General features: G+C 38.8%; 1 protein-coding gene across 1 annotated transcript in view; it reads left to right on the top strand.

Annotated features, from left to right (window-relative positions):
• LOC121961962 (astrocytic phosphoprotein PEA-15) overlaps positions 1–21599 on the top strand; it is a 46938-nt gene extending 25339 nt beyond the window's left edge. The window contains exons 2-4 of the mRNA XM_042512097.1: positions 18075–18249; positions 19264–19419; positions 21447–21599. Coding sequence (XP_042368031.1) covers positions 18078–18249; positions 19264–19419; positions 21447–21511 — 393 coding nt within the window. The 5' untranslated portion in view covers positions 18075–18077 and the 3' untranslated portion in view covers positions 21512–21599. The remainder of the gene's footprint in view (positions 1–18074; positions 18250–19263; positions 19420–21446) is intronic.
• The last annotated feature ends 813 nt before the right edge of the window (positions 21600–22412 follow it).

Below are 22412 nucleotides of genomic sequence, written 5' to 3'. Positions count from 1 at the left end.
CAGCAGCAATAAAAAGAATACATCGGTCATAACAGACTCAGTGTTTCATGTACAGTTGGATGGATACTGGAGACGGGGAAATGAAGAGCTGGGCTTTGTTCACAGTAGGACTGCAACTAACAATTATTTAAGTTAATAATTAATCTGCAGATTATTTTTACGATTGATGGATTAATTTTTTTGTCCAAAATTTTTAAAAAAAGAAAAAAAAAGACAACCTCTTTTGTCCAACCAACAATCCAAAACTCATGTTCATTTACCATGAAAAGCACAAAAAGCAACAAATTCTCACAATCAACTCTTTGAAACCTGGGAAATTTGGCTTGATTTCTTTTTCAAAAATATGGGAAGAATGAGCATCTTAAGAAGAAATGACCCCCCCAAAAAAAACCTCTATATGCATTCAATCTTTGCTTTTTTAAAAATATTTTGTCGCCTTAGCTGGCTTCCAGCCTCCGTTGGTTAGCTGCAATGTTTTAGTGGGAGGAGACTGTGGGATCGAGAGGTGAACCTTTTTCAACATTGATGAACTCTCACTAAAACAAGTGCTGGTTGTTAGATCAGATACTCACCGAAACGCCAACCCTAGTTCATCCCACAGCTCCACTAGTTTCTCCTCCTTTTCTGTAGTACAAGAGGCCTCGTGTTCTCGCACCTCCCCGCTCCGTCCATGCTTGGCACTGGCGAACCATTTTTTCAGTATTTGCATGAACAAAGACTAAACAAAATGTTAGATTTTATCTGAAATTAAATAAATGCTTGGACAGAGTTTATGACCAACTAGGATTGAGATGATGGAAGCAGGTACTAACTGAGGTAAAATTCATGTGGTTTTATTCTGACATTGGAAATATATCAGTAGGATTCCTTGAAAAGCGGAAAAACAGCCTACTTTGTTTGCCTAGGACAATTTGTTCCCCTTTTTTGCTGATATCAAAAGATTCTTTTTGTTTTATATCGCAGTTTAAAATTTTGGTATCATGACACCCCTGGCTGAATCTTTGTGTGTCAGTGAGTCCTGTAGTGTTCAATCGGACTAATGATGTTCGTATGCGGTAAACGAAGCTGCTGTTCAAAGTCTGCTGCGCAGCCTAAACGTGTTCCTGTGGATATGTTTGAAGCCTCTTCTGCTCGCATTTTTTAGAACATAATTTGACAAATGAGAGCCACTGTCTGCAGAGCGTCTCTCCATAAAGCCTGAGGGGAAGAGTCAGAGAGAGAAGAGGAAGAGGGTCGTGTTGAACAAAGCAGAAGGGATTAGCTCCAGTTTTAATTCCAATGCCGAGTCCTGCTTTTTTTCCCTCCCGTCTTTTCCTCCCTCCATCCTTTGTGCTCTCCCTCTCTCACCCCTTTCGATCTCCTCTCTTTCTCTCTCCCTTGGCGGCTGCTGTTTTTTCCGCTGCCCAACACTCGGGGCCAGGAAGTGTGTCCATGGTGACTGCAGGAAGTAAAGCCTCGGCTGGTCAGTCGCAGCCAGGTCTCCACGGCACGCAGCGTCTCTGCAGCCCCTTGAGATATCTTGTTTTCTCATCCATCTAAGCTCGAGATACTCAACTTACGGTCCTCTGGCATCAAAATAGAGCTTGTTTATTCAAAAAAGGGTTAGTGGAGGATCCCCCGCCAGTGGTCCAAGCTAAACTCCAAATGTCCTAAAATCTTAGAACTGTCTAAAAATCAAAGAAATGGCCTTAAATCTGAGAAATGTCCCAAAATCCTAGAAACTTTTTTTTAAATCCTAGAAATGTCCTAAAATCCTAGAAATGTTCTTAAATCCTTGAAATGTCCTAAAATCTGAGAAATGTCATAAAATCCCAAATATGCCCTTAATTTCTATAAATATCCTAAAATCTGAGAAATGTTCTTAAATCCTTGAAATGTCCTAAAATCATAGAATCATCATAAAATCCCAGAAATGGAACAACAAATCTTTGTCATTCTTGTGCACGCGTTCACACTCAAGTTTTCACATTTTTTATTTATTCTGGTGCAGCGCAACATTTTGATTTAGTAGCTGAAAGTCTCGTGGGTTTTTCTCTCCCTCACTTTCGCTGACCTTTACCCTCTGGCTTTCACACAAGCTTGTGCCAAAAAATAAGGGCTATCTGTATGCAGGGCACATCCACATGGTGCCCACGGTGTGTGTGAGTGTGTTTTTGTGTTTGTGTGTCACTTGGGAGGATTGATTGTTGGCTCTGCCTACACAGACTTCTCACTGATGTTCTTCTATAGCTGAGAGAAAAATGAGAGGGAGGAAAATACCTGCACATGTAAACAGATAAATATGTGGTCGTGATTACATATGTGAACACATCAAGTAAATATAAACAAAGATTGTTATGCATGTCACTCAGAGTACACAGGCCATGGATTTAGATAAATTGAGGCTCTCCGTATAAGGGATGTCAGTAACAATTAATTTTCCTTTTGATAGCCGATACCCTTTTCAACTGGAAGCCAGTTAATTTTAAATTAAAAAAAATAAAATAAAATTAGAATAAAAAGAAAAAAACATGGTAAGATAAATGTGTAAAATTTGCAAAAAAAAACTTTACTGAGAGGAAGGAAATAAATAACATAAATCAGTATTGAAAATCACTTCATAATTGAGATGGTCTGACCCTTGAGACCTCACCAAACTCCAGCCATGATGATCAAAAGTCTGCAACTTGATGTCAGAGAAGAAATACAGAATCTGAGAAACGTTTTATAATAATATTCAAATAATATTTTTTTAAATAACAGGTTTAACAACAATGTCACCGCTTCCACCATTAGTCCTTTTCATGGAGCACAAAGCTCTAATCATGTTTCATTCAGGCTGAACGTGAAGCTGTTTGGAGGTCTGATTAACAAAGGGGATGTAGCGAAATAGTGTTTTTCATAAAGAATGCCTTAGATTAAATGCATTTTAATTATTTTTTAATCAAATCTATGTTGGCTTGGACATTGCTTTAAAATAGAATCGACTTAAAAAAGATGCAGTTGCATGGTAACAGTAACTGCTGGGGATTTAAAGAAAGAGGCCGGAGGTCCGCTCAGTAGCTGTTTTGGAGTTTTACACAATCGTCTGCAGCAGATGGAGTCGCCCAGTTGTCATGGAGATGTTCAAATTTTTTTTTTTTTCCATGCACCTAAGATATATCTTTCTTAATGTCAACAAACTCTTTGGAAAGACTCAAACCTACAGTTTGTTTGTCACTCAGTACGTGCTGTCTTTGGCTCTCCAAGTGCAATTAAAGATTAAAACATTTGAAAGGGGTCACAAACCTGGAGTTTTGTTTTTGTTTTTTTTTTGTTTTTAGAAAAGCTCTGTAATATACTGAAGCAGCTGTTAGTTTTAGCAAACATTATCCAAACAGGAGTTAATTGTGTATTTGTCGGGGACTATTTTTAGTCAGGGATTGATACACATTTGGCGTTTTAAGGGTGGATTAAGGCAGAAATAATAAAAGCTATATGCTATCAGGCTTTCGGCAAACAGATAATACTTCCTACTAGTTTTAGGAAAAGGCCATCTTTCCAGCAGTGAAATCCTTTTAAAAATTAGTGAATATTATACCTGCCAAACAGCAGCATGTCAGCATTGTCATTTTGAGCTTTTTGTAAGGTTAGCTACCCAAAAGCATCACTGTGCCAAAGTACAGTCTTGTTTTTTCTGTCTTTAAAGTTTAAGTTTCTTTTATTTTTTGTGTTGTTGTTCTCTTCGCCCTGACAGCTGTTTGCACTCATGCTAACTCTATAATGATAAATTTATTTAGAAAATGTCACTGATGATTGCTGAATGAAGCTAGGAAGTTAGGAAAAAGGCTTCAGGAGGATGCACAGGACAAGACAAATCAAGTAAAAGAGACAAAAGACAAAAGCAATGGATTGTTAACAAACAGATGAAGATATTTGAATCAGCAGCACTATTTTTACACACAGCAAATCTTCTTTTCCCTTCAATGAAAAATGGGCCAGTGGCCTATATTCTCTGGCGCTTCACGGCTTCTCCCCAGATTAGCACCTCCTCCTTTCCTCCGTATCTCTCTCTCTCCCGATCTCTCTCGCTCTGGGCTTTTGAACTGATGAGAGCTGGCAGTGCTCGCTGCCTCATTGGACACGAGGCCGTCTGTAAGGAGAAGGACCAAACCTCCTTATTTCTCTCTGTCCCTATGCGCTCAGTCATCTAACCCCCTCTCATCCCATAATCCCGTGCACAATATCACTCCCTCTGCTCGTCCTCTTCACTTCTATATCCCTCTTTTCGCTGTCCAGGGAGTGGCGCGAGCACACGAGTGACCATAAGAGGGTTAATCCTGTGGTAATGGGCAGGGAATCTCATCCAAGGCAAAAACAAATGAGAGAGAGAAACAGCAGGAGTCGCAGAAAGAGGACAAGGAGGACAGAACAAGTGAGCAAAGGTGGGAAAAGACAGGAAAACCTAGGCAAAGTTCTCAGCAAGAGAGATGTCAAAGTAAGATTAATGGTTAGAAATCGATTCTAATGTTTCCCGGCAGCAAGATGCTCCTGTGATGACGACTTCTGCGTCCGAGAAACCGACACAAAAGAAGCAGTTGAGAAAGATGTGGACGAGGAGAGAAGCCAGATGGCACAACCTCGGAGCAGCGTGTTTGACCTTTCCATCGCAGGATTGTATTTGAATGTGAGATGTCTGTATGTGCGTGTGAATGCATGTACCAGATGACTCGGCGGTGAAAAATGGCATCCAGTACAGGCAACATAAATGTCATCTTCCTCACTAAATTTGGCATTTTGCAAAACAGAACATCTGCTAATAACAGCCAGAAGTCTGACTGAGGGCTTGAACATAAGTGTTGCATATGAATAAGTCATAATATGTCCATTACAGAATCCATCTCATATTTTGAGAGATGTGATTATTTATGAGTCATGTCAGCAAAACCAGAATATTTGATGGTCTTTAAAGTGCAGAAGTTACCGAAGTTGTTGTGGTGAAATGTAAGCAGGCTACATATTGTAAATTTGGGGCACTCACAGTTTATAGAAAGTTACTAATAGCTGTAGTAACAAGATACTTAATAGTTACAATTTTAGAAACAAATCATATGATAAGCTTATAAAATCAGATGCATTGTTTTATATTAAAACCAACAAGTTTATGAAATAGGATTAACTTTTACCTGTAGTGGAGCGTTTTCATAATTTTTTGCTAAATAAAGGATCTGTATATGTCAGTCCACAAAAAATGCACCTTGCCTTAACATAATCCTTTGAGACCTGGAACTTTCTTCAGAAAACGGGGGGAAAAAAGGCAATGAGCAACTTAGCAAGAACTTTTCTGTAAAGTGCAAGTAGATTTGGAAAACTACTTTTTGGAAAGCCTGGGGAAAATTTCCCAAAAAACTGTATTTATCATTATCACAACTATATATTTAGAAATATTTTACGGAATTCTTAGTTATAATCACTTTTTTAGGTTATTTCATTGTTGTTGTTCTTGTTATTTTTAACATTTTTAAAAATCTCATTTTCTTTGTTTTACCCCAAATTTGGTAATTTTCTTGTACTTGTACATTTTACTTTTTTTGTATAGAAACATTTTATCAATTTATTTATTTATGCTAATTTTTGGCTCATATCTTGTTAAGTTGCTCAAACTTTTTCCCTTGTTTTTGAAAGAAATCAGTTCAAAGGGTTAATATTGATACTGATAACACTGATATTTACGGAAGACGGAAAGATAAGCAGCTGAAATGATTGAATGAATGGATACTTTTTCTCATAAATCTTGCAATCACTTGAACTTTTGCGATTTTTGGTTGCGCTCCAAAACCAGAAATGCACAGTGTTGGTTTGAGGCTGTGGTTTCCGATCCACCCAGTGTCCATCAGGCACTTTGATTTAACTCAGCAGGTTGTCGACTGGTTTATACTTAAAGTGCACTTAAGCCTCTCAAGCAGATCATTTTCTGCAGCTGTGATTGTCAAGAAATTATTTATCCAGCAGAGAAAACTTTCAGGAAGCCAGACTAACAAAATATTCTTCATGTCCATGTGTCGATCTGTGCGCTTTTATTGCAGCATTTGGTGCATTTATTCAGTGTCGGTTCGATAATCTAGAAACAGAGGGCTTGCAACCAAACCAAACGGAAACCAAAATAAGCACGGACAGAAAATCAAAACTCAAACTGCCCCCAACCACCTCAGTAGAAATGAAAAAGGAGGCACAGCTGCACGCTGACAGCATGGTGTCATTCTGTAGCCCAGCAGGACGCAGCGGTGTAGCAGCGGTGGATAAAGCTGTTACATGGCAATGTGCAGCGAGAGCTGGTCGATCCCTGCAGTGACTGGACAGTGTCTCCCCGTGCTCGCTCGCCGTCTGCAGGGGGCGAGTGTTTGTTGTTTGGTATCAGAAAGGAAACCTGCAGAGAGGCAGATTGGATCGTTTTAGCGCCTGTTGCATCGAGCGCTGATCAATGTCCAAGTGTTGCTTGAGAGGCAGTCAGATTCAGCAGTGGTTTACTCATAAATGTACAGAATAGGGGCCATACAGCTTGTCTATATGTGATTTGTAGTGTTTAATGTTGTATTCTAAAGGAGTGTAAGCAGGTCATCAAGTTTATATTCATCTTTTACTGTAATGAGTTAATACTGAATGCACTAATCGCATGTGTATCTCGTTGTAGAGATGCACACAGCATATTGAGTCGCATAGCCCCTTCTTGCTCCACTCTCTCTCTCTCTTTCTCTTCCTTTTCCACACAAGAGGTACTAGGTGATAGTTTGCCTGCACACTGACAGGGCCAACTGTAAGCATCACACAGCTAACATTACCCAATGATTATTAACCGGTATTAAGCACAGTTTTGATGTCTTTGTGAGTCTTTTTTGGGACTATTTAATGTGTTGGTGTCAGAAGTGGTGTTTTTTATTGTTGCCGTGAGTTGAAAACTGGTTAATTTTGGGTAGAATATCCAATAACAGTGGAGAGGGGATAGAAAATTCTGCTAATATACTACAGGCTATATCTTTATATATGTTCCCCTCCATATACAATCTCTAGTATTTTGCGTTTAAGGCGGATCGTGAAGTATAAATTAGTGGGGTTTATTGTTGTGCTTTTTACTGTGGTATTATATTGGTTATCAAGAATTTCACTGGTATTGATATGGACAAAATCTCTGGTATCATGACATACCTCTATATTGCAGAAATGAGCTCACAATTTATACCAATATTGTTTTCATCATCTTGATAAAATTAACAGCACATGGAGATACCAGAACTCAGGTTATATCGATAACAAGTACGTTTAATGCATGCTGTTCATGTTCATCAAATTGACTGTAAAGGCAAATACCTGCACTCAAAAACTTATCAACAGTCTCTCACTGTGCACAGCATGTTCGTAAATGTAACACATGCATTAAAAGAGTCTGTAAACTGGAGTGCATTATCTGTGCAGGCTGTTATCTCCTGCAGTAATGTATACTTTAGCCATTACTTGTCGGTAATGCGTGCATTTGCCTCAGTAAATACAATTCTGCTGCATTAGGCAACAGGTCAATAAAAACGAGAGAGTGACGGACATTTTTTAGAATCATTTTAGCTAAATTCTTGTTCTTTTTTTTTTTTTAAGATATTTTATTTTATAGTGAGTGAGCGTGAGCACGTGGGTTGAAGTAAAATGCTTGACAGAAAAGCTAATTAGTAACACACTGAGAGATGCAAAATTATATCTGCGGATGGGTAGGAGAGACTTCTGACCTGAGAGGTAGATTTTGGAGGCGGACATTCGCTTCGACCTGCAACTGCGAGATCTTCTGCCTCCCACTCACTAATTCCTCACCTCCTGCTGCTCTGGAAAGACTGAAGATATATTCAGAGGGAGGGGAAGACTGTTTATTGCACAGACAAATAGATAAAAAAGGACTGATTGAGAGGGAGAGACAAGATGTAAGAAACAGCAAAAACATTGCCTGAATTTGTGAAAAAATTTATGAGGTAATTATATAATTTTTTATTTCATTTTTGGATGAAGAGCTTCGCTGTTCTGGAATAGACACTGCCATACAAGGACAGCTGAACAGATTTTTGTGAAGTCGAGGTGAGTTTCATGGGAGATTTAAAGATGGAGAGTGGGTGGGACTCCTACACTCTGCCTCTCAGTCCATTTGAGTAAAGGAGAAAAATACACTCAGAAAGAGAATGAGAGCACAGGAGGTTGTGAAATGTCAGGGTATATTTAATGGGAGATTTAATGAAGGAGATGGAGACGATGTGCTCATACTCACAGAGTAAAACATGAAGGAACAGGACTCGGGGAGAATTGGAAAAAGGAATTAGGAGGTAGAGAAGCTGAGCAATATTTAATAGCATTTATTTTGACACCTAAAGGGATATTTTGCCATTTTTCAACCAGTTTTGTACCATAACAGTGTTTGTAATATGAGCAAAGAAGTAGAGATAACTTCCCTTAATTTTTCCAGCGCCCAGATCTCCCAGCTCAAATCCACCAGATGATGCAAAATGTAGCACATTTGATCAGATTTTTGATGGCTGTTGTTTGAACGAGAAATTGTACTTCCACATTTCAGTATGCCTGACACTAGACTTGGGTGATATTAGGGTATACCAGGGTATTAGAAATCCCAAAAGTAACTTTTTCCAATACAGTCATAAATATAAATGCTTCTGTTTCTATTAAACTCATTGCAAGCACCACCAGAGCTCAGTCTCCAGTCTCTTCTGATGGAAAAGGCAGCTGAGCTAAAAGATGACACGACACCTAGTGGAGAAGGGATAAATTACAGGACTGTAAACAGCCAACGGCCAGCAATTTTGAGAAAGACTGTGGGGAATATTAGCATGCTTTTTTACATCGCTGTGTGGGGGTGTTAGCGCCATACAATTTTACTGTCATATACCATATACCCCAGTGAAATTTGAGGAAAGTATGTGGGTATGAAAAATAACATACCGCCCAAATCTGCCACCACAAACACAAAGAGTATAGAAGTGGATCAAGAGAGAGATGCCCGTCTCTCTCACTTCCTGAAACTTAGATCAAACGAACTAAAACTAAGCGCTTATGAATTATTAACCACGATGCTGTTATTGTATTGCCTATTTCTTGCCTAAAATGTTTTCAGAAACATATTTTACTGCACTGTTTGGCTGTAATACGAGAATCTGTGATTAAGACGTGGGCGCCATACTGTTTCCTAATGTAAAAACGGAGGCTGATAAAACTGAGCTTAAACTAAGCAGCACAGATCAAATACAAACCAAGATTCTGCTAATGCATTGTTTATTTCTTGCCTTAAATGTCTTCAGAGACATATTTTAGCGTACTGTTAAACAATAATTCAAGATTATTTGTTACCAACCAGCTGCCTAATTGTTTCCTGTGTTGAAATGGCTCATCTCACATTACGTCACCCACCACCGGGAGCATTAATTGTTGTGGTGCGGCGCAGTGCATTCTATTAGTTGTAGGTTTTCTATCTCTTTATCAAAAGTAAAATCAACAGTCCCTTTCTTCTGTTTTCTTTGGTCATATAGCAAAAGTTTCAAAAATGTATGCCTCTTTGTACTGTATAGATGTCCCAGTTTGATGAAATAAGGCTTATCAAGCAGTAAAATACATCTTTGAGGTTTATTCATCTTAAATGTCCTGAGAAAAGTGTCATTAAAAGGAATCTGTGCAGTGATAGATTGTAAATTTAAACAACTGAGACTTTGAAGAGGCTGAGAAAGACTCATTAAGGCCTACAACAACAGAGACAAAAGGAGGACATGTGTGTAGAAGAAGAACTGAGCAAAAGAGCAAGCTAAACAAAGACAACAGACAAAGACAAACCAGACACATTAAGTCTGGATATATTGTATAGAAAACAGTAAAGCAGAGTCTATTCCCCCCTCCAGATCTCTGTCAGAGAGATTTTTGAGCTGCTATCCCGGTGGTTTGGTTGCCATGGTGAAATCTAAAGGCTTGTCTCCATGCTGAAGTCCAGCACAGTTGGCCAGCGCTGTGTGTGTCTGTGTGTGTGTTTGCAGGAGAGACGGTCTGTTTCTGTTTATGCATGGCTTTGATAAAAAGAGGGACAGAGATGGAAGAGTTGTGCAAGCATGTAAATTGATCATATGACTGTCACGATGTCTCATATTGTCTCACTGTACTCACTCATGTATGCATGTACAATAGAGCCGCACAATTATGGCCAAAATGATAATCACTATTATTTATAGTTTTTATGGGCAAAATATTGTCACATCAGAGCAGAGCTTTCATTTCTGTGTCGTGATACGTTCCTGCTAATGTACAAATCTTTGCATTAAAATAAGATTTAAAATAAATTTCTCCCTCACTCTAATTCAGTTCATCTCCTATGGATATGTATCCGCCAGTATATACAGGACATATATGTCAGAGCAGTAGTTATTGTGATGCGCTGCAGTGTCGCTGTGAATGAGTTTTTCGCTGGACAAGGACAACGATTAACAGTAACGTTAGCGCCATTTTTCTTTCTAGCCTTCATGAATTTATCGTACTGTAGATTGTGGGGGGTTTACATTAACATGGTATTTTCATGTTATAACAAGATATTTTTATGTTACAACAAGAAACTTTTCTTGTTATGACAAAAATTTCCTGTTATAACATGAAAGCATCATGTTATAACACAAAATATTTTCTAAAAACATGGCAAATATCTAGTTTTAACAAGAAACTTTTGGTCTTATTTTACTGATACTGATCTTTTTTTTCTTGCCAGGCAGTTCCAAGCTTTTGTTAGATTGCAATTGAAATTCAATTAAATGAGCAGCCTTAGTATAGAGTGTTTTCTTGCACTTTTTGTATCTTTCCTCACCATGCTGGATATTGTGAACCAAACCTAATGTTGTTCATAACAAATATTGTGTCTCTGTGTTGCAAATTGTCTAAAATTTTGTGATAATAAAAGAAAATCTGGCTTCACTCGAACTGCACATGGAAAATGTGTTCTTCAGCCGTACTATTTTGCTCTTCTTCTTTTATTCTGAAAGAGTTGTGGAGGGTGTGAGGTGAAGTGAAGAGGGGAGGGAGGATGGTCTCTGCCCTGTCGCTAGGTAACAGTCTCCAGGCCTAAAGGCAAAGCCAGGCCTGGTCTCCATGGCAACGTCATTGGTGTGGAGGGTGAATGGCGTTTTGGTGGTTGTGGTATATATGTATGTTTGTGTGTGTGTGTGTGTGTGTGTGTGTGTGTGTGTGTGTGTTCAACAAAGAGAGGCACTCAGCAGGTTAATTATCAGTGCAATTGAAAATGGAAAGGTAATAGTGAACACAATAAGTGTCATGAAACCTGAGGAGTATAATGGAAAATAAAATAACAAGAGTTGATCTCTGTAAGCGCTGGAGGACATAGCTGATATCGTCACAGCTTTCAGACCAAGGTCTTCGACATTTCTACTTGACATTATCTCTGTGTATACACTGCCCTAGAACTGCATTCAGGTACTTGTTGAAATACACTGATCAATTGCTGCTATGTCGGCTCTATGAAGCATGTTTGTGCCTCCATTCTGTGCATGCTGTTGCACATTTGTGAAACCTCTTTGCAATGAGACGCAGAGATAAAGACAGACATGAGAGAATGGATCAAACAGGAAAAGAGATGAGAAAGGAGAGAAAAGGAGCAGTATAGGGGGAACAGTGGGACTCCTTGAGATGGATAATGGCCTGATTGCACAATGTAAAGCGGACTGTGCTGGATGTGGTGGTGGGGGGTTAACAGTTTCGTCACGGAGTTGAAGAAGACTGGCATCCATGCACAACATGAGGTCTATGGAAGTTTATTAATGACAAAACTACTGAAATAATCCATGATGGGGTTTTTTTGTTTGTTTCTTTCTTTTGTAACTTTTCTTTTTTCATGTTTAAAACTCTGCAATAGAAATGGTCAGCCAGTGCTTACATGAATATTTTCTCCTATTGTGATATCATTTCTTTGAGTATTATCAAATGCTTCATTTCGCTAAAATCATGCACCATTTCTATTTATTCCTGCTGCTCACTTTGAAAGCACCGCAATGGACGGGGAACAAAAAAAAAAGGTGGCAGCTGGCTATAGGGCGATTGCCAGGTAGCCTAAAGTTTCCGGTTTGTGGCCGTGACCAAAAAATAATATACTTACTGTTGGCTAAAATGTATGTAATTTTCAGTCAATATCACAAAAAGTTTGTTCCACTCAGTAGCAGCTGCTGAATCAAGTGCGACTTGATCTTGTGGTAAAATGTGGTACCTCCATATAATTCTGTGTTTGGCTTCAAATTTAACTCTTTTCTTTTTTTTACAAAAAGCCCAAAACTACCAGAAAATGATGCTTCATCCTGCTAAACCCTGTCACATGAATACCATCTATGCTAAATATGTAGCTTGCGCCTGGACACGGTTAGCATAGCTTTGCATAAAAAGTAGAAAAGGAGGGAAATGCTAAGCTAAACTAGCCAGCTGCTGACTTTAGCTTCATATTTATCAGATCGATATAGGAGAGATATCAATCCCATAATCTAACTCTTTGCAAGTAAACATAAAAGTATTTTTTCCAAACTATTCCTTTAAAGACTTGAACTGGGAAAGACACAGTATAATGCTGTTTAAGCATGCATGCTGAAAGTTGTTGATAAGCTCCCCCAAATGCGTAAAATGAGCCAAAACTGCCAGAGAAAGCTGTTAGAGATTTCAAAGTGAGCATAAACACCTCCTTATACAAGTGCAAATGTTTCCTTTGCAGACTGATCACAACTTGAATTAATTCACTGTGCATCCAAATGATTTGGCACCAATAAACTTCCGTATGTAACCCAGTAAACACACTATAAATGGTATATATTTATGGTGTCATAGAGTTTTCACTTACTTGTAGTTTTCTTCAATTTTTTTCTGTTTCTCTTTGTTTGATTGTTTACTTTTGTCTCGTCCCAAAAAATTGTTTTTAAATAAGTTCTATTTTATTGTTCATACTCCTTGAACAGTTTAATATATAGCTGAATTTGACTTTGTAATTATAAATTCAGTGAAAACTCTTTCTCCCTCTCTGTCTTTCTCACATTTAAAGACACATACACACACACACACACACTCACACACACAGGCAGCGGAGACAGAGGAACGAGCAGACAAAAGCATGTTTGTGTTCATGAGAATGTGAAGCACAGTGGGACTCTATGTATGGAAGCAGTGTCAGGCTCGTCCCAGAGAGACTAGGAGGGGGGAGCGTTACTAAGAGGGGATTTCACAAACTCTTTTACTTAGAGCATGACTACAGTGTTGCACAGGGATTTGAAAATGCAAGTATAGATCTCATTTTTGTCTCAGAACATTTTGCAAAACGCTGATGCATGGTAGTCAGCCCTCACAGAAATAGCTGTGTAATAGGAATAACTTCCTTCCTCTGTCAATAATCACTGATAAATTATTACAGCTGTCATTACAGGTGGTTTCATTTTATTTTTATATTTTTTTGTGATTGTGTTCTGGCAACAGCAAAAGCTGGATCTTTTGATCTGAGCTTTACCTGTATTGCATATTTGTGCACAAATAAAGTATTATTTAAGGTTATAATACTGATATTTCCCGTATTTATGGGATTGGATCTTCTAATGAAAAAATACAAACAAAAAAGTGGCACAGAAAGTAATACTTGATAATCATTTTAAACTTCTTTTAACGTATTTTACAATATAAAGACTTAATTTCCTGTTTTGTACTTACTTACTACTTTCTGCCAAAAATAAACAATTATAGATTTCCTTTTTTCTTATAAGATAAGATAAGATATTAAGTAAAAATAACAAAAAACTTTCTCATTCTTATTTTATGTCAATTATGTTATTAGTTTATCTATTAATTGTTTTAGCATAAGTCATAATTTTAACAAGGTTTCTTGTGATTATTGTATAGTACTTTTTTTAAAAATGTAAAAGATTTAAAAAATTAAAATATGGATTTTCCTTTACAAATGACAGAAATGAAATTCTGTACTTGCATGATAGGGTGAAAGCATTCTTTTTAGCCCCTTAATTGGCAAGATGCAAAGATGCTCCGCCACTAAATACCACTCGTAAATAAGTAACCACTATAACGTTTTTACATCCATGTTTCTTACTAATGTTTACAAACCTGTTTTCCGGCATGTGCGTGAAACACCAAAAACACCTTGTCTGCTACAGAGCCATGTACACAGCTCTGTTCTACTGGCAATGGAAAAGGAGCTTGAGAGTTAGAGCTGAAAATCAAATAATCAAACAATTTTAGAAGGCAACAAAAAAAACAAAAATTATAAATCATTGTTTAAAAAAACGAATAAATTAATAAAATAAATAAGTAAATTAATAATAACAATAATAGTGACATTAATAGAATAAAAAAAATTTAATTCTGTAACATGGCCAAGACTGAAAATTTTCATAAAAACCTCTTTATTTGGTGGTTGAGAAAGAGTTAAAAGCGACAGGGAGAGGGGGGGCTTATGTGAGGGAGGTGGTGTGAGAGAGAGAAACACTAAATGTAGCCACTCTATCCATTGTAGTTTTTTTTTTGTTCCCCCTTCTCCTCTAAAAGTACACAAAAGCAGCGCCAGTCCATTGTGGTGCAAAACAGAGAGCAGGCAGGGCGACCTGGGTCGAGAGAGGAGGCACCGGGACCAACACACACACACACACACACACACTCACATTCATTCTTTCAGTCTCCCTCCGTCACACACACACAATTCACAAGCTCGTGAGTCGAGGCGTTCAAACACACATTCACTTTTGTGCACGCAAATACATGCAAACATGCACACACACGATTCACAAAGTTGCATTTCACGGAAGGAGACGCACGCACACACGCACGCACGCACACACACACACACACACACACACACACACACACACACACAGTATTCAGACCCTTGTTGTATTCACTGGAGTTAAGGTGCATATCCCTGCTCTCTCCCACGCAGCACTTTGTGTTGATTGAGCAAGTTGCTCTGGTTAGAGAGGAGATGAATGTGACATTTAAGACTGAAGTAACACACACGCAGACACACACACACACACACACACACACACACACACACACACACACAATCTCGCTCTCTCTCTCTGTCTCCCTCTCTCTCTCTCTCCACATGCACAGTAAAAGCGCTCTGTCATCATTGTGCTCTCGCCCTGAGGCTGAGATCGTGGATCAGACAAACCAAACCAAATGCCACCAATTAGCCATTAGGAAACAGACAAACAAATCACGACCTTAAGTCAGCCTCTGGTACTGCAGCATACATGGCACGCCGACTTAAATGCTGTCGCTGTTTGTCAGTGTGCATGTAGATCCAGTCATCTAGTCGCCAGTTATTATCTGGAAATGAAGATACTTTGAATTCTGTGTCAAATCTAATAATAATAATTTTTTGATGAGTGAGCGGTCTTTTTCCATTGTTGATCATCGTTTTAGGGTCTGCTGCTCAGCCGAAGAGCATCAACTTCCATCCATATATCCCTGTGAGCATGCTTTAGATGATGGCATTGTTGTGCCATTAGATGCTTAAGCTGCTAATGCTCCACGGCGGATGGGGGCCCTCTGGTGGCAGCTGCAGGTACCAGCAGCTCAGTTATATAGGTCACACCACTCATCACAGAGCCTCTTCTGGGCTTTCTGTACGCCGTGTTTATCTGTGATGAGACTGAGGGGATCAGAGACAGACAGAGCTTCGTGCCAGTGCCCATGATGCACTGCAATGAGCGGCAGCCTCTCGCCAGCCGCATGGATGCCAGGGAAAGTGGGGGCTGGGGTTGCTGTGTGTGACACAGAAAGAGATGTATGTGCTCAGATGCATGTTGTGGGTAGCCTATGTGAGGAGAGATGGGTAGAAGGGAGGCTGCAACTTGTATCGCTCTCCAAAGTTGCCCAAGTGTCCCTGAGAGAGACACTGGATCCCTTTCAGCTTAACTGCAGCTGTTTTTAGGTGACCTTAATCATTTCCACATAGCTAAACCACTGCCTCGTTAAACTCACGAAGGGCTGGGGAAAGTCTCACCGGGATGTTTGTAAGGCAAGACTTTAGGAAATCCTGAGACAGCAATGTGATTAGATGCAAGGTTGGAAATTGTGGCTGCGGCATCCCATTATGTTGTTCATGTTCACATTTAGCACCAAAGAGGGAGAGAATTTTTTTTATTTTTGCTTAAAATTGACTTGCAGGATTACTGAATTTCCCTTATTTTTGCCAATTAATTTCAATCCGACAGTCGATTTTGTAAAAACCTGTGAAGGAGAGAGCTACCCCTCTGCACAAAATAACATGATTTTGTTTTGTTTGCACATTGTGCAAATCACCATTATATCTGCAGTAATATGCACAGATATTTGCAATCATCTGGATATGAAGATGCACATGAATATGAAGAGCTTGACCCAAATATGTTAATAACCCAGTTTAACCCTGTTTTTGCCTCCTGATCTGTTTTCTTCTAAACTGACGCAGCTGAACGGAGCAGACGGCCTCGCAACACTCCTGAATCACTGTCTGTTTTTCTGTCTTCACTGGGCTTCTTTTTTGTCTTTCTGAACAACTCGCATGCCAACACACACACACACACACACACACACACACACACACACACACACACAGACAAATACTTTATCTTTGTGAGGGTAACCTAAACCCTGCATTTTTGGCAACAGTCAGTCCTAAACACACGCCTGATCTGTAATCACTGCATGCCTATGCACTGAATCCTAAAACCACTGTTCCCAATTCAGCTCTAAATCTGAAAAAGAGCCACGTATTTTAATATCTCGCGTACATACAGAGCTGCCTTTGATCTATTTTTGGTCCAAGTAGGATAGCTATAAGTAAGGAAGCACCTATCTGACTTATTTTACATATTCAAATACCTGAACTCATATCACATATAAAACAGAGTACCAATCCAAAATATAAAATATTTTCCTTCACTGATTGTGAAATTTTGGGCTGATACCAATGTTTAAAGTAACAATTTGTTAGAAAGCAGAGGTTAATATTTTTATGTTGTTACATATTTTGTTTTTGTTATTTATTCCTCTTTTTGTGCCCTTTTTTTTTTTTTTTTAACCAATCATACATCCATAATAGGCTTCTTTTAAAAAGAAGTTTAACTTGGCTTTATGTTGCTTATATCCTGTTTGTTTTTCCTTGAATATGTATCGCTTTTTTATTCATGTCATATTTTAATATTTGTAAATATGTGTGTAATCATTAAGACAGCATCCCATTTGAAGATGACACAGTTGCATTTTTGTTATGCTCGTTTTACAATAGTAAAGTTGAATCTTGAATATTCTCTGATTCTTGTGTAGTACTTCAATCAGGCCACTAGAGGGAGAAAGAGAGCTATAGAAATGTTGACCAGAGCTTTAACTGATAAGATAAAAGTCTGCAGTTATGCCTCACTGAACCAAAAACTAAACCAAATTTAATGTAGCAGAAATATGCTAATGCAGCCCTTATTATTTTGTTATTTTCATTTTGTAAAAGTCACCAGAATGCAGGAAACAAAGTCCCTGGGACTCTTTTTTTTTGTAGTTCTGGACCACGGTGGAAGTCTACGAAGGAATTTGATTTTTCAGGATTTGAACAGTCAGTACTCGTTAGTAAGTTTAGTCAGTTTTTGTCTTTTCATGAGATTCGGTCAGGATGTGGAAAATGTAAACGTCAGTATAAATAGATTTCATTGTGATGGAAAACAAAAGCCCAAAATGTTGACAGGATTCCTTCACTGAGTGCATAGATCTCTCCTTTGGGAGGCGCAAGACAGTGTTTTCGTCCTGTTTCGTCCCTTTAAGTCTTTTCAGTCCTTCAGCTATAAAGTCCTGTGATATAATCTGTTCTCAGTATTTTTGTGCTTTTCCATCCCATTCTGACAGTGTGCTATTGTCATTAGTGAAGATTTCCTAACTTTCCATACTGGACTCTGGGAAGTAGGTGGGCTGTTTAACAGCACGTGGATGTTTTCAGTCGCTCTTTTTTGTTTTTTTTTTCCACTTTAGTTTCCTTGTTTATTTATAACTGTTTTCTCTCTCTTTCTGTCTCTAAGCAGACCATGGCGGAGTACAGCTCTCTGCTCAGCGACCTGTCTGAAAACATCACCAACGAAGACTTGGAGCAGCTCAAGTCGGCCTGCAAGGAGGACATCCCCGAGGACCAGAGCAACAACATCACCTCCTCCAAGGAGTGGTTCAGCTACCTGGAGAAGAACGACAAGCTGGCCCAAGGTGAGAAACACAGCTCTTTTTTTCCACATCCAAAAACCCTCAGCTGATACGTTTAAAGGTAAAGTTTATAAAATTAAGGGGAATTTAGCGGCATCTAGTGGTGAATTGCAGGTTGCAACCAGCTGAAAGTTTTCCCAGCTAGAATTCCTTCAGTTGTTGAAGACGTTTTTTATCCTCAGAGGACTCTTCCCCTCCCAAAAAAACAAACAAACCAGGCAATTAAAACTGCTATTAAACATCTGGTAAAGCAATTTAACGTTACAAATCAGTGAATCTCTGCTCCTCCCTTTTCTCTCATGAGTTTAAGCTGTGGTCACCTTTTTCTTAACCAGACGTTTAGGAGGTTTTTACCGTAAGCCGAATTTTCTGTAAAGGTCACTTCTTTTCCAAAATAGATGAATCAGTGATTTAAAAAGATCAACAACCGAATAAAGCAGTTTCAGCTTAAAAATCAGTGTATTTCTGATGCACTTTGGCATGTCACTGTGAATGCTATTCCACCCCATGCTAATTTGAAGTCACCTTTTTTCTCCGATAAGGCAAAATCCAGACATTCAGGAGGTTTTCACTGAAAGCCGAAATATGTGCAAAGCTCACTTTGTCTCCAAAACAAACAGATCTGGTGATTTAAACCACTAGAAACACATAAAATAAAGCACTTACATGTTACAAACAGTTCAACTCCGGCGCTGCTCATTGCGCCTGGGCTTCTTACTACGGTGTCTGCCGCGAAAACGCAAATGTCTCTATCTGGAGCCAGTGTTTTGTTTGTCCGGTCTGGGCTACTGTAGAGAAACATGGAGGTGCAACATGTCTCCATAAACTAGGGACCTGATCCCTTTTGTAGACATAAACAGCTCATTTTAAGGTAAGGAGAACAAAAAAAAACAAATTTTCAGGTGATGACACCGTAAAGAAAACTTATATTATATTCCATTTCTGCCAGTATATCCCCTTAAATCCTACACACTGGACCTTTAAGTCTTTTCAGCTCTAACAACACTTCTCATGCAGATAATCTGTCGTACATCGAGCACATCTTTGAGATTTCGCGGCGACCGGACCTGCTGACGAGGGTGATCGAGTACCGCACCACCGTGCTCAAGATCTCCGAGGACGACGAGATCGACACCAAGCTCACACGCATCCCCTCAGCCAAGAAATACAAAGGTAACTGAACACGTTGAGAAAGGGTAAGATATCAGTTTTCTAAAATATCAGGCTAATACTACCCCCTTTTTGGGCATTATCTATATATCTCTATATTTGACTTGAAAGAAGTCACTTTGAACAGCTTCTTAACAGTCTTAATTTGGCCAAGTTCTGCCCTCTAATGGCTGAACAGAAAACTGCCGTCTCTTCAGTGGTTCCCAAATTGTGGGTCAGTACCCTAAAGGGGTCGTTGTATAATTAATAGACTAGGAATCCAAAAAAAAGTTTCTCTTCACTGCCAGCAGTGTGACAAAGTGCTGAGCTGCTATTGGTGGGACAAGTATCTCAAACACCAATCTTCACATCACTGAACAGCAGAGAAATATTGAGCCCACACGTACTGGTGGGCTGCGTGCTTCACCTCCTTTAATCCAGAGCAAGTTCTCTACCTTGAACCGACATTTTTACCTCCACAGATTTCATAGATACAGGCGGCGGCAAACAGTTGTAGCTTATATTGCTGGACCCCTTCATAGTTAAATTCATTTAACTATGAAAACATATTCAATATGTTACAAAACGGTGTCATCTTTGTCATTTAAAAAGCAACAACATGCATAATAAAAGCTTTCATACAAAGCACTAATATCAGAAAAAAAAGTAATTTGCAGAATCAAACAAAACAAAATATGGTGGTGATACCACATAATCGTGCCGTTGAGTGGGCCTTAACACCGCTGGGGAAATTACTTCACAGCGGCAGCCCTTCTGCTAACCAGTCCAGAATTAAACTGCCTCCTCAGAGCTCAGTCTTACGGTCAATATTCATATTTTAGAGTCATACAAAAGATAATAAAAAGTCTAAAAAACGGTTTATTGATTTATTTATTTTTCTTCTCTTTCTCTTTTATCTCCTTTGGGCCTTTTTCTCTCTAAAGAAATGTGATTTAAAGCATGATTCTTGACTTTATTATGCATGTATTCTGGTTTAAGTATATATTTTATATGATTTTATTTCAGGAATAAATAGAATATTTATTTAAAAAATGAGGAATGTTTTAAGGGATGGGTTATGCGCTAAATTGCTCATTTCTCTGGTGTATTTCTTCTTTTTTCTTTTATTTTGTGCGTTTGTTTATGGTAGCTCAGTGAAATTTATCTTGCTGCCAGGTTGAGTTCAAACGACATAAAAACACAGGCGCAGTGGCCGAACAAAATTCTCCTACTATTAAAAATGACTAAATGAGTGTTTAGCACAGTTCTTGTCCGGTAGCATCATTTTTGTGATGTCCACTAAAAAAACTGTGTTACCACGATTTTTTTTTTTTTTAATTTTTTTTTTTTTTTACACAGATGATTTTGTATTTGCATTATTTGGTTTATTTATTTTTTTGTCATGTCATATTAATATTTGTTGCTTTATTAAATAATGCATTTTTTATTTCTAAAAAAAGCATTTAAAAAAAATGTAGCTTTAGCATAACATTATTCAGTTTACATAAAGTCATTATGCATTGATGGATTCATGTTACATTACATAACAAACTTATTTTAACCCAAAACATGATATTTTAAACCTATCAAAGTAGTTTTTATTGCCTTAAGCCTAATCGCATCCATTTCACAACAGTAGCCACATGCTATATGTGTTTCTGTTGTGCTTCACAGAGATGCCGGTTGAAAAAACGGTTACTTGCATGCATTGTTTCCTGTGAATCCTTCATGCTTACCTGTGCTTGAATCCCACACGGGAATGGCAGCATTAATACATAGATATGCTATGTACAGAGGTAATTACAGAATGTAAATACATTGAGTGGTTAGTGTTAAAAAAATGTAGACCTTAATCAGAATCAAAAAATAAGGTTTGATTTTAAAGTATTCTTAAAACTTCAAGTTGCATGTCGGATATTTATGGCCAGACTGTTTGACAGCTTCGATCCACAGCAGAAGAAATAGGCGTGCTGTTGGAAGTGTAGGTTTCTTATGATATATATCTCTCTCTCCCTACCCTCTTTTCTTTTTGACCCCTCCCCCCCTAAAAGACATCATCCGCCAGCCCTCTGAAGATGAGATCATCAAGTTGGCCCCTCCCCCTAAAAAAGTGTGAGGTCACGACCCTCAGCCCTGATCTTTGCACCTTGATTTCTTCACTCCTGGCACTCCAATCAACCGACCAACCGTTTCTGACCAACCCCGTCACTCCCCCACCTCACCCGCCCTCACACGTACCACACACATCCACGCACACCCAGCCACGCACCCTCCTTGCACTAACACACGCTGTGACACAGAACCGCGCAGGCAGCCACCGACCAAGCAACCAATCAGATCGTAGCGATGCAGCCTCTTCCCAAGCTGAGGGGAGGCGGGAAGCTGCGGGAAAAAAAGACATTAGAAGAAGAAATCTGGAGACGGACCGACAGTTTGTGTGTGTGTGAGGAGAGAGAGAGAGACACAGAGTCTACCCTCCATTCAAACGCTGAGTGGGTCAGTTCAGAATGAGTGTAATCTGTAAACACTGTTCAATCTGTGATGCTGTGCATATGCAACCGTGTGTGCGTGTGTGTGTGTGTGTGTGTGTGCGCGCATGTGCATGTGCGTGTGTGTGCGTCAGTCAAGGTTGTCATAGTCAAAACACCCATGAGGAATTTAAAACTACAAACCCTGCCTTCAAAACGTATCAACAAAATGAAATGGCAAAGTTTTATTTTTTCAGAAAGTTTAAAAATGTCAGAAAGTTGATGGGTAACCATAGAAACAATTGAGCTGCGTACGCATCATGTGTACAGTGATACAAAACGGATGATTCAGCATCAAAATTAGACAAAAAGTCAAAACTGATGGACTGAAAACTACCATCTGGAGATTAAATGATACTAAAACATGTAAATACATAGTTAACATTATCAAAAACAATATTAAAAACTGCAGCTAAAGTTACTACTTAGTAAAATAAAAAATATATTTAAAACCAATCTAAATCTCACATGTAGGCCTATGATGGTGCT

This window comes from Plectropomus leopardus, chromosome 23, assembly GCF_008729295.1.
Source record: "Plectropomus leopardus isolate mb chromosome 23, YSFRI_Pleo_2.0, whole genome shotgun sequence".
Taxonomy (NCBI): domain Eukaryota; kingdom Metazoa; phylum Chordata; class Actinopteri; order Perciformes; family Serranidae; genus Plectropomus; species Plectropomus leopardus.
The sequence above is the reverse complement of the archived record's forward strand: the minus strand, read 5'-3'. Positions and strand labels throughout refer to the sequence as shown.